The 12,499-nt window shown below is 50.0% G+C and overlaps 1 protein-coding gene and 1 pseudogene across 1 annotated transcript; one reads left to right on the top strand and one right to left on the bottom strand.

Annotated features, from left to right (window-relative positions):
- Positions 1 to 6,841: 6,841 nt before the first annotated feature.
- AVPR1B (arginine vasopressin receptor 1B) lies at positions 6,842 to 12,195 on the bottom strand. The gene is made up of 2 exons (XM_008053930.1): positions 11,109 to 12,195; positions 6,842 to 7,231 (listed from the first exon to the last, which is right to left on the bottom strand). Exons 1-2 carry the CDS (start codon positions 12,046 to 12,048, stop codon positions 6,894 to 6,896), a joined length of 1,278 nt encoding a protein of 425 aa, XP_008052121.1. The 5' UTR covers positions 12,049 to 12,195; the 3' UTR covers positions 6,842 to 6,893.
- Positions 12,196 to 12,272: 77 nt separating this feature from the next.
- Positions 12,273 to 12,499, top strand: part of LOC103256051 — a 4,871-nt pseudogene continuing 4,644 nt past the window's right edge.

Genomic DNA, 12,499 nt, shown 5'->3' on the forward strand with positions numbered 1-12,499 from the left:
TCATTTTATAGTTGTGGGGTACATGTGGGGACTTGCTACACAAGTAAGTTGCATGCAGGTGAAGTTTGAACTTCTTTTTTTTTTTTGAGTTGGAGTCTCACTCCGTCACCCAGACTGGAGTGCAGTGGCCGCTCCCGGCCACCACAGCCTCGACCTGCTGGGCTCTGGCGATCCTTCCGCCTCAGCCTTCCAAGTAACTGGAACTACAGGCATGTGTTACCGTGCCCGGCTAATTTTTTTTTTTTTTTTTTTTTTAATTTATGGTAAAGATGAGGTCTCGCCAAGTTGCCCAGGCGGGTCTTGAACCTGTGGGCTCAGGCAATCCACTCACCTCGGCCTCCCAAAGTGCTGGGATTACAGGCTGAGCCACCGAGCCCAGCCAAGTTTGAACTTCTAATGGGCCCTATCTCCCCCAGTACTGGACCTGGTACACAGTGTGTTGCTGTGTGCCCCACATCCAATCCTCCCTTCCTCCCTGCCTCCCCTACCAATGTCTAGCATCTGCCATTTCCACACTTGTACTGTGACCCGTGATCAGGGCCCACTTACAAATAAGAACATGTGGTATTCAGTTGTTTCTATGATTGTTTACTTAGCATGGTCACTGGCTGCATTCACGTTGCAGCAAAGGACATGATTCTGTTCCTTTTTATGACTGTGTAATATTCCATTGTGTGTCTGCACCACGTTTTCTTTATCCAGTCCACTTCTTAGAAAGCTTTCCTTTTTTTTAAAGCCCACATTTCTTTTATTTTTATTTTTTGAGTTGGAGTTTCACTCTCACTCAGGTTGGAGTGCAGTGGCACAATCACAGCTCACAGCATCCTCCTCCTGGGCTCATGCAATCCTTCCACCTCAGCCTACCTAGTAGCTGGGACTACAGGCACACACCATTAGGCCTGGTTAATTTTTTAAAATTTTTTGCAGAGATGAGGTCTTGCTATGTTGCCCAGGCTGGTCTTGAACTTCTGGGCTCAAGTAATCCTCCCACCTTGGCCTCCCAAAGTGCTGGGATTATAGGCATGAACCACTATGCCTGGCTTCTATTTTTTAAGAAACCCACAAATGTGGGTTTATTGACACTATCAGATATAGTTATAAGAACAAAAGAGAAAGCTTTTCTTAATGGAGTACAAGAAAGTCTACTGATTAAAGAAGCTGAATAAGGACTAAATACCAATAATAAGAACACTATACTTGCATCAAGAAATGAAACTCTACTTCTTATTGATCTCTCTTTGTATTTTTTGGAGTCAGAGTCTCACTCTGTCGCCCAGGATGGAGAGCAGTGGCACACTCATAGCCACCACAGTCTCAACCTGCTGGGCTCAGGAGATCCTTCTGCCTCAGTCTCCCAAGTAGCTGGAACTACAGGTGCACACCACCACACCCAGCTAATTTTTTTATTTATTGTACAGACAAGGTCTCTCCAAGTTGCCCAGGCTCATCTCAAACCCGTGGGCTTAGGCAAGCCTCTTGCCTCCACTTCCCTAAGTGCTGGGATTACAGGCATGAGCCACCTGATCTCTTTTAAAAAGGAAAAAAGACCAAGAGTGTGCTGATGAGGTCCAGACTAGTTACAGTGCACCCAAGAAAGACTGTGCAGAGACATTGCTGAGACAGTTCCCATACCAGGAGAGGGGACTAGGGTAGCAGTGAGAGAGGGTCTGCTTTCTGCAGAATTCTAGGACAAGCCTTGGGGGCTGGGAGGAGATAGAAATAAAAAGAAGATTTGGTCCTCTGGGATTCTCAGGGTGGGGTCGAGGCATTGATGATCTAGTGGTAGGGACAGGAAAGAACTGGAGAGCATGTACAAAACAACATCTAATAAAGGGGAACTGACACAGAGCAATGAAACCAGAGCCTCCCAATGTTTAGACATTGGGGACAAAGAATGTTAGGATAGAATGAGTTTAATCAGCGAATACATCCCAGACAGAATTGATTTCTGACCTCAGTTTAGAAAGAAGAGTCAGAAATCAATTGATGGGAGAATTGTATGGAGAAATGTCTGTGACTGGGCTACCGTGGTACTCTGAAACAGTGAGTCAGTGTCAGGGAGGCCAGAGACCAGAGGCTGTAGAATGATAGACCATCTGGTTATGGTCTATAATGAATATTGCTTCAAAAGTATACCATTTTATAGCAAATATATCATCCAGGTTGGCAATAGCACCCTGATTGCTTATAAGGTCAAGAGTGTTGTTTGAGAGCAGAGTTCAGTTGAAAGTGACTTATAAAGTTGTGAGATTTGGTGGTGGAGGGGGCTCCTCAGATGCTCTGATAAGTGAAGAAGCTTTCTGGCTCACCTCCAAGGAGTGTGAGCCAGTAAGCTGATGAATGGGGCCAGCTAACAATTTGAACTAATCCTCAAAGTCATTCATTGCAAGTCAAGTTTCTAGAGATAAAGTAGCTACTAGTTTGTGATATTTCCATGAGCTTAAAGGGTCAGCTGTCTAAATCTGTACAAATAGCCATCTCTATGAGTAATTACCCTTTGAGGAGCAGAGTTTCCAGTTCAATGAAGCCACGTTCTCCCACTTTATATGACATTGGTCACCCAGAGAACAACCATGCTGCTCTACACTGGGTCCCTTCATGAGTGAGGAATGAATAGAAATCTCTCTAAAATTATATGACAATAAAATTCAGAGAAACTGATTTGCTATCGGCAACCAGGAGGTGGTTGACTAAATGTCAACAATGAACTGGAGATACAGACCACAGTAGACCACGGTCAATGTGACCTGCCTTCAATGAATTCTTATTCTAAAGAAGCAAGCACCCGAATGCCCACTGTGAGAACTTCAGCAAAATTTCATGAAAAGAATATTAGAATCAGAGAGATGTCAGCCACCCAGACCTACAAGAGTGAGGAAGTATTTTTTGCTCTTCATCAGTGGGTTTGTTTACTCTTGCAATCAGGACAAATTGCTGGGCTCAGAGGGGTGTTCAGAGGTCTCCTCGACCATTGCCTCAGCCTCTACCAGAACACAGTAAAGTGTTCTGAAACTCCAGCTGTGAGGCTTTTTGAGGTCTCACCAGCTCCCTCGAACACTGACCCATGTGTCTTACTGCCTTTTAGGCAGGAATTTTTGTATTAAGTCCCTCACCCTGCAGCAGAAACCTCTTGTTCTTTGCCCTTGCCCAATATATCCTTCGTGGGCAGAGAGAAAGAAGCATATATGCCCAGGGATCTCAGAGGAACTAGGTCAAGGGACCAAGACTGGAACTTTAGGAGAAAGTTCACTATGGCATTCAAGCTGAAAGGCTGGGTGAGTGACTTTCCTAGGCTGCTCCTTTGGGTCATTAGAGGGGAGGTGAAGTGCGTACACTGGCTCTTAGCAATGTTTGGCTGGAGAAGAGACAGGATTCTTAGGTGGGAGCTGGCTGCCTAACCCAACCCAGCCCAGCCCGGGCCAGGTTCACTTTCAGCTCCACACTGCCACCTTGTGGCTCCAAGGCAAACTCCAAGACACTCTGCTTTTCCCACTTAAGCTGGGGGCGCTGAGGTTTCAGGGAAGCCCCTACCGCCCTGCCGCCCCTCCTGTCTCCCTTCCCCCCTCCACACACACACACCTTGATTTGAGAATATCACACTTTAATTTTATCTTGCACACCCCATTATCATTGCCCCTAGGAAACTAAAGATGCACAAAAATATTAAATAGGCTTATTGGTCAATCTCAACCAAGTCTCTGGGTTGCTGACCCAGGAATGAACTGCTACAGCGTGGGTTAAATCAATAGCCCCTAGATAGATAAAAGACGTATTTGCATACAAAACAAAGACATTGTCATTGAGAAATTACTGATCTAGATCAAACAATATTTAAAAAAAAAACAACATCACTCTGAGAGATCCCCCCACAGTTGCCTAATTAACCCCTTCCTGCCTCTCCTCTGGGCCTGCTCTTCACCTCCCACTCCTACATGGGTGTCAGGAAGTGAAAGGACTGTATTTCACAGTCCACAGGATGGCATACATATTTTACACAAGTGCCAGCCCAGGGACTGCATCACTCAGTTTCTCCTGGGGCAGCTGTCAGAAACGGGATTGGCCCCAGAGAGCACAAAGCCTCCTACTTGCTTCCCACAGGGGCCCACATCCTCGAACCCTAGGCTCTTCCACTAGCCCTGATGGTCCAGGAGATCTCTATAAGGCCTGCAGAAGCTGTCCTCTATAGATCCAGACGAGGCCCCACCATTTCCTTTAGGGTTTCCTGGACCTCAGCTAGGAATGGGCTCCTGAGGTCCAAGGCCAATATCCAGTTGCTTCCCATGGGCCTCATCAAAGGACAAAACCAGCTTTCTGGAAAAGATCAGGTGTAGCCTTTCCACAGGAGGAACAGCGAGGGCCCCAAAGCGAATTCCGCTTGTGCAATGCAAAACAGAAAATACAACAGTGGTTAGAAGGAAGTTCTAGAGAAGGCAAAGTGTAGACAGGGAAGGGGCTTTAGTCAACCTTGTTCCCAGGTCTCCTCTTTACCTCTCTGAACTGTGGACCCTCCTGGGCCCAGGGCCCTGGACATCATTCACTAGGTGCACTCTGGAGCCAGGCCATCATTACCCTCCAACATCTGTTGTGTTCTGCCTATAGTCTACAGTCATAAATCCCTCCCAACAAAGCAGGCATGACTATTTCTATGTAATAAATGAGGAAAGTGCTGCTTAGAGAGATCGGACAACTTGCTTAAATTCACGCAGGCAGAAAAGGGGTAAGATCAAGACTCAGACTCGAGTCTCTGGGGCACACAGCTGGTCTCATTTTTACTTCCCAGTCATCCTGATCAACAAAGATTTGCTACTACTGGCTCTACAGTCAGGAACTGTGGTCTGAAGATGGAACGTGGGGGTGGGAGGCTTATGTGAGCTGAAGAAGGAGCAACTTCAGCAGCTCTGGTGGGCATGGGAGGCTCCGAAGCCCACTCCCCCAGGGCAGATGGATGGGGGAGAAGTGGTTGGATGTCAGGGGCTGACATGGGCGTGAACCCAGTGATGGGGAGGTTGTGGATCCTCCTGTCTGCTGAGCCTTGGTCCCAGTAGGGCCTGCGTCTAAGAACTCCCCAGTGCTTTAGCACTGAAGAGTTGGGATACTTTGGCCACTCACAATACTCAGAGAGGCTCTGTTCTTTTAAGGAAGCCTAAGGAGCCATCTTAGAGGTGAGCGTCCTCTCAAAGAGGCCCAGTATATCTGAAAAGCCACAGTCATGCCTCAAAGCTTCTAGGAGTCAGAAGTAGAGACCTGTTTCCTAGAGCTTCCCTGGGGTGTCCTTCATGAGATTAGTGATACCTTATATTAGTGTAGAGGTCATGGGTTTATAAACCACTTTTATATCCACAGACCTAAATAATTTGGCCCTCAGAACCAAGGTATCAAGGATTGGTCAATATTTTACTGATGTTGGTCATTGGTGGTGGTGGGACCAGAACCTAGCTCTCCTGACTTTTTGGCTGATGCTGTTTCCACCAGCAAGGCTATCTCTTAGACCCAGAATTGAGGTAGGGAAGCTACCTCCTGGAGAGTATGAGAAGGAGCAGGGCAAAGCTCCGGATTCTACCTTGGTCTGCAGTCTCTTCTGGCCTTAGAGAATAGTTCTGAGTATCACAGAACCGAGGACAGAAGTAGACAGTATGGCCATGGTAGGACCCACAGTCATCTGAATCGAGTCAAAGGGTATAAATGTCATCATTATAAAAATCCAACAATGCTTCTACAGTCGGTTAATTAGAACACTTTTTGTGTTTCTCTACTGTAACACCATTTCCAGTTTTGCAAAGTCACAGAGGGTTAGAGCCGGGAAAGACTTTAGAGATCATCATATGTATTCTACAGGTAAGGGGACTGAGGCTTGGAGAGGGGTGGCGACTTGCCCAAGGCTATACAGATATCTGAGGCAGAGCTGAAAGCCAAATCCTGGGCTCCTGACTTGACCACAGCATTCATGCGATTCATAGCAGAAGCTCTGAAGAAACTCCAGGGTGTCCCGAGCCATGATCATGTCACTTTCTCAAAGGATGTCTCCTCTGTGCAGCCCTGGAGGAAGCAGCAGTCTGGATCCCTCGGAGGCAGGAGGGCAACCAGCCCCTGTGGCCTCTGAGGCATATTCTTTCTCTTAATCTTATTATGACCATTTTGTCTCCTCCTTCCCTCTTTCCTCCTGCCCTCACCCCCAGTTGGGTCATACTACTGAGGAGAGAGACACTCTCCCCATCATCCACTCAGTCTTGGGGGAGGTCGGGGAGGGGTAGAGGAATTAGCATTTGCAGATTTTCTACTCCGTACCCCATGCTGTGCTAAGTCCTGCACCTTCATTAGACCATATCCCTTTAGTAGACAGATGAGCACAGCAGGGGAAGCCCCACATACCCATTCACTTTTCTTCACTAAACATTCTTTCTCTCCAAAAAGTAAAAAATCCAGGATCTATATAGGGCCTTCCTTATAGCTTATCATTTCTCCCCTCTCCTGAATGGGCTGAGATGTACTAGTCAAGTAAGAATTGGGATAGGTAGCCATGACACGAAACCAGACTCTGAGTTCCTACCACTTGCAGACATCCAGACAGTGCCATCCTAGACCTGCCCAGATCTGGGGCACCACATCACCACTTGGATATGCTCGTGGACACCCTGTGAATATGGTGGGACCACGGAGGCAGGCAGCTTGATTCTCTCTGATTCCAGTGTCTGAGATCAGGAGATCATGAAGCAGCTGTCACACTAGGGGCAGCTGTGACACCAAGGTAGGGGTGACCATTCTGGCTTCTTCACCCAGCCTTGGACTGGGCGCCTCTGTCTTCAACCCTGACTCTGCTGTTACGTCCAGTGCCTGAGGTCGGCAGAGACCTAGCACTGGTCCTGGGGGCAGTGCCAGACCCCAGGGAGTCTTCCCTAAAAGATGCTGGTTTCAGTGGTGGCTTCCCCATCCACCTGCTCCGAACCCCTTGGTGATTCTTCAGGCCCAGGCCTCCCGCTGAGGCTGAGGCTGAGGCTGAGGGTGAGGGTAGCCGGGCAGCTGGAGCGGGTCAGCAGAGTGGTGGTGCGTCGACTCGAGAGGCTACAATCAGAGAGCTGCCGGCGCATCCGGGGCTCAGGACTCCCGCAGCAGGCAAGATGGCGCAGGGGGCGTGGCAACAGGTGGCTATTGAAGCCCATGTAGATCCAGGGGTTGCAGCAGCTGCTGAGGTTTCCCAGAAGCATGGAGATGGTGAAAGCCACATTGGTGGAATCTGCCAAGAGAGAAGCAAGAGGAGCTTTAGAACGATTGCTCGAAGGGACCTGGGAGAGAGTCTAGGCCCCACTGTACAGATGAGGAAACTGAGTTCCAGAGCAGAGAAGGCATACACGTGGTGCCCTATGATTAGAGAGGAATACAGAGGGGACTTGCATCTTTGATTCGCAACTCCACAGTCTTACCTCACTTATTTTTTTGTTTTGTAAACTACAGGGTGGAGTAGGAGATGAGGTTTACTTCAAGTTGAATTGAAAAGGAGGAATGTTGTTAGGGATAGGATGGGCCCAAATAGAAGAAACTGCCTTTATTCCCAAACCTTGACCCTGAATCCCCTAATGCCTGGACAGTGCTGGTCCGCGGACTGTTAGAAACCGGGCCACACAGCAGAAAGTGAGCAGAGGGCAAGCAGAGCTCAGCTTGCTGTCAGATCAGCAGCGGCACTAGATTCTCATAGGAACCCAGATCCTTTGTGAACTGTGCATGTGAGGGATATTGGTTGCATACTCCTTGTAAGAATCTAATGCCTAGTGATTTCCCTCCTCCCCACCCCCCCCATGGAAAAATTGCCTTCCATGAAATTGGTCCTCGATGCCAAAAAGGTTGTGGCTTGCTGCCCTAATGGATGTGGGCCTAGCATGAGACGACCTCTATAAAATACACAGGGAAAATAATCAAGTGTAGAGCCATGCCACCCCCATCCCCACTCATGCCATAGCTCATGGGTTCACATTGCCTTCTGGATCTGCCCTCCTCTAGCTCTTGGGCACAGGCTCACTCACTCTACATTCAGTTCTTGAGGGTATGGGCACTGATTCCACTGGGCCTTGTGCTTGGGACCTGTTGGGACAGTCGATGGAGCCTGACTGTCCTGCAGGCACCTATGCCATCATCACCACCTGCAGCAGAGGGGCACTTCTAGGTACCAGGCATCCAGACCAGTACTTGTTCTGTGTTCTGAGATTGTGCCCAAGGAGTGAACTTTTCTGCAGGGAAAAACTAATTTCTCTCTTCAACAGTCAACTTATGAGGAAGCCAAGAATGATAAGATTCCTTCCAGACACAATACCCTTTCTAAAAAGTAAATGAAACTCCTCATGCCAACCGGAAAGCTTGTAGGGATGGGCCCACCCTCCCGGTAGATCCACCACGATTACAGCTGTGGCATTGGTGATGAACTGAGTCCCTTGCTCTTCAGCAGAGACTGTAGAATCATTGAAAACAACATCAGAGCTGGAAGGAACCATAGGGGTAAACTTTCCCATTTTTATAGCACAGTTAGTAAGAATTGCCACTGGAACCTAGGTCTTCCGGCTCTAAGGCAGGGATCCTAATCCAGAAGCTTCAACCTACACACTTGAAGGCAAAGCTCAGTGCCTACTCTGAAAAGCCCTGGGAAAGCTTCAGATATGCCGGTTCTTTGTACACATGTCCCATGAATGTGCTGGTGGGTGTGGCCATTCATAGCCCAAAAGAGGGAAGACACAGGGTGAGAACATTTGAGAGAAGGCACAAGTCATAGGGATGAGAAGCTGAAGGCATCTGGGACTGGATGGACAAGTCTAGGGCACAGAAGTGGGAGGAAGCAACTGTAAGAGAAGGTGGGACCAGCCTCAACAACAAACTCAGCCTCCTTCAGTTTTGCCTGGGTTCTGGCCTGCTCCCTAGTTAACGTAGAAGTCCGAGTTGCCAGGGACTCGAGCAGTTGCTTTGGCTGAGGAGATGGTATTCATTTCTGCTTGCTCCATTGATGTACATTTAATGTCCAGATGAAGCCAGGGACAAAGGAGTTCTACAAGTTTCTTCGCTTAGGAAGTCTCTGTTTTGTTTGGCCCATATGAGCAAGGCCCAGTGCTGGGGCTGGAGATGTGCCACAGAGGAAGTCCCAAAGTCAGCAGAGGCTCTGCTTTCCAGCCCTTGAGAGTAGATCCACCACACCCAGGACAGGCAGCCGCCACTGCATCCTGTCAAAAATTCCACTGACAGGGGCAGAGACAGGGAGATAGGCAGGTTCCAACCAAAACCTCAGGACCAGGGAGCCAGGAGGCCAGCGTGCCACAGAGGGAAGCTGGTGCCTTGGAAAGTAGGTTTAAATCTTGGCCCAAAAGCCTTTTGCTTTTTCTGAGAGAGAACAGTGTCCATAGACAACATGCTGTGCCTATACTCCCTGCTCAGGGAGACCCCTGGTACATGGGGACTCTCTCTACACAGGTGAGGGCTAAGGGGTTGTCCAGATGGATATCAAAAGGCTGGTTAAGAAGGGAGGCAATGGGGTCATGATCATTTGTTAGAATTTTTGCACTCCTTTTCCATGTTTGTATTACATTCATGAACAGCCTTGCCTCCATTTCATCTCTTCAGAAAACTAAAGCATTAGACTTGAGAGTGTCCTGACATAAACAAAATGAGATTAGAAACAACGATACAAGAGAAGGGGACAACTACCTAAAGGCTGGTAGGAACTGACAGCCTGAGTCTGCTGGTTGGTGAACTCTTTGGAAGCACCCAGAAGAAATTATGCACAAAGCCTTTTAGGGCAGTTGCTTGCTATACCCAATATACATCCTGAGCTGTGCACACTATGAGATGCACGGCAGGGCACAGTCACCCTCTTCACAGCCACCCAGACAGGTTGGCACACACTTGCCCTTGTGCCCTACCCCTGCTTAGGGAAGCAGGAACAGATGTCTTTGAACACCCCACTCTAACACGTAGGCTGCCCAGACACAGCCAAAACCAGCTCACCTCCGGAAGGCTGGGTTATCAGGCACTGTCTAAAGCTCAGGAGGCCACTGTCCACAAAAAATGACGAGAGCAAGGCCTCCCAGGTCCTGGTGGGACACAGTTCTCTTGGAGGCTTCTGTTTTGTTTTCCATGTAGGGGAAAGGCCTCGCTCCTTTTAGGGTTATGAGTGGGGTAGAGGAAAAACAAGGAGAATGAGGACCTGGGTTCTACTCTTCACTTTGTCACACCCTAGCTGTGTGGCCTGGGCCAAGTCTTGGCTCCCTTCTGAGACATTGTTTCCTCATTATCAAAAGTAAGGAATTGCACTTGAAATTTCAGTGTTGTCATGTACTAACCCTAATTTGGAAGTGGCTGTTGAGAAGGAATTCAAAGTCATATCCAGGTGCAGGAAGGAAGAGTGCCATACTGGATTGGACCATTCAAAGTTCCTTTCAACTCTATCATTCTATGATTCCTTTCAACTCTATCATTCTATGATTCTAAAGCCCATCTATGGCTAGGAGAAGTGACTCACGCCTGTAATCCCAACCCTTTGGGAGGCCAAGGCAGGAAGGTCCCTTGAGCCCAGAAGTTTGAGAACAGCCTAGGCAACACAGTGAGACCTCGACTCTATTAAAAAAAAAAAAAAAGTTACTAAAAAAAAAATTAGCTGGATGTGGTGGTGTGCTCCCTTAGTCCCAGCTACTCAGGAGGCTGAGGCAGAAGGGTTGCTTGAGCCCAAGAGTTCCAGGCTGCAGTGAGCCACGGGTGTGCCACTGCCCTCCAGCCTGAGTGATAGAGTGAGACCCCAACTCAAAAAAAAAAAAAGCCCAACAAACTGGTAGTTAGTTGATCAAATCTGCCAATGGTCATATTTCATTAGTGCCACATAGTATTTTAAGATTGTTAAATTAGTTGCTAAAATTTAACAACGGGGGAAATTTCACATAAATCATCCTCAGATGGCATGGGGAAGGTGGATGGGAGTTGTGGCTGTCCCCTTTCTCACATGGAACAGGCACCGTCTTTCTTAACTGCCTCTCTCATCTGCCACCCTCCTGCCCTGGGAGGCATTGTAGTCCTGCACTAACCCTGCTGTCCCCCTTTCCTGCTCTTTCCTACCTCGCCACCCCGACAGACCCCACACTCGCCTTCGTCAGGGGCGTTCTCGTCCCACACAGACCACATCTGGACGCTGAAGAAGGGTGCCCAGCAAGCAATGTAGGCCAGCACAATGACGAAGGTCATCTTCACGGTTCGGATCTTGGCCCTTGAGATGGTACTGATGCTGCTGACCCGCGATGGCAGCCCCCGAGTGGCTGCAGCTGGGGCAGAAGGTGACAGCTTGTCCCAAGTCCTCCAGGCCCCTCCTTCCACCCGCCAGGCCTGTGTCTTGCCTTTTAGGTTTTTACAGATCTCGTGGCAGATGAGGCTGTAGCAGGCCGTGAGCATGGCCACGGGCAGGACGAAGATGGCCAGGGTGGTCCAAGTGAGGTAGGCCCGGGGCCCCCAGGGGAAGCGGAAGTCCGCCCAGCAGTCCAGCACCCCGGAGCCCTGGATCACCTCCCGCAGAGAAAAAATGAAGACTTGAGGGAGGCTGAGGACGGCAGCCAGCAGCCAGGGGCCAGCGATGAGTGGGTAGGTGAACTGGCTGGGCTGCTGGAGGCTGCGCAGGGGGTGGCAGACAGCCAGGTAGCGGTCCAGCGTCATGGCCAGCAGCATGTAGGTGGAGGCGAACATGCTGAGCGCCTGCAGGTACTTGACAGCCCGGCAGAGGAGGTCGGTGCCCTGGAATCGGTAGGTAATGTCCCACAGCAGCTGGGGCAGCACCTGGAAGAGCGCCACGGCCAGGTCGGTCAGGGCCAGGTGCAGCACAAACAGGTGCATGCGGGAGCGCTTGCGGCCCCGCTGGCCCAGAGTCAGGAGCACAGCCAGGTTGCCCCCGGTGGCCAGCAACAGGACGGCAGCCAGGACTGCGATCTCCACCTGGGCCAACTCCTCATCCCGGCCCAGCCAGGGTGTTGTGGCATTGAGGGCCCACAGGGTGGCCCTGGGGGTGGGGCTGGCGGCCCAGGGAGGTCCAGACTCCATGGGTGAGGTTTGCCGGGAGGGAAGGAGAGGAGGGAGAAGAATGAATGGGGGCTGTGGGTGCAGCGGGGGGAGGGGGGAGGGAGGCTGATGGAGAGGATGAAGTGGCAAGGGAAAGGCTTGAGGTGGAGAGAAAGAAGCGTGAGACTGACGGGGGGAAGGGAAAATCGGTGGGAAGAGTTCAGAGAACAGGGACAGAGAGGAGGAGGAGGAGGAGATAAGTGAAAATGCGGCTGAGGTCGCTGACCCCAGTGCGGGGAGAGGACCCAGAAGAAGGCGAAGGAGGGCTCAGGCAGACTTAGGGTCAGGAGGGAAAGAACAGAGAGACTTCTGGAAGAGACCTCTGGAAGGGAAAGAAGGCTGGGGCAGCTGCCGCCACTCCCGAGTCCGCACCAGATTCGCCTTCTCCAGACTTTTCGGGAAGCGGAGGGGCCGCCTGCCTGGAGGCGCGGTG

Source organism: Carlito syrichta, unplaced genomic scaffold (assembly GCF_000164805.1).
Source record: "Carlito syrichta isolate Samal-C Ts95f unplaced genomic scaffold, Tarsius_syrichta-2.0.1 Scaffold288873, whole genome shotgun sequence".
Taxonomy (NCBI): Eukaryota; Metazoa; Chordata; class Mammalia; order Primates; family Tarsiidae; genus Carlito; species Carlito syrichta.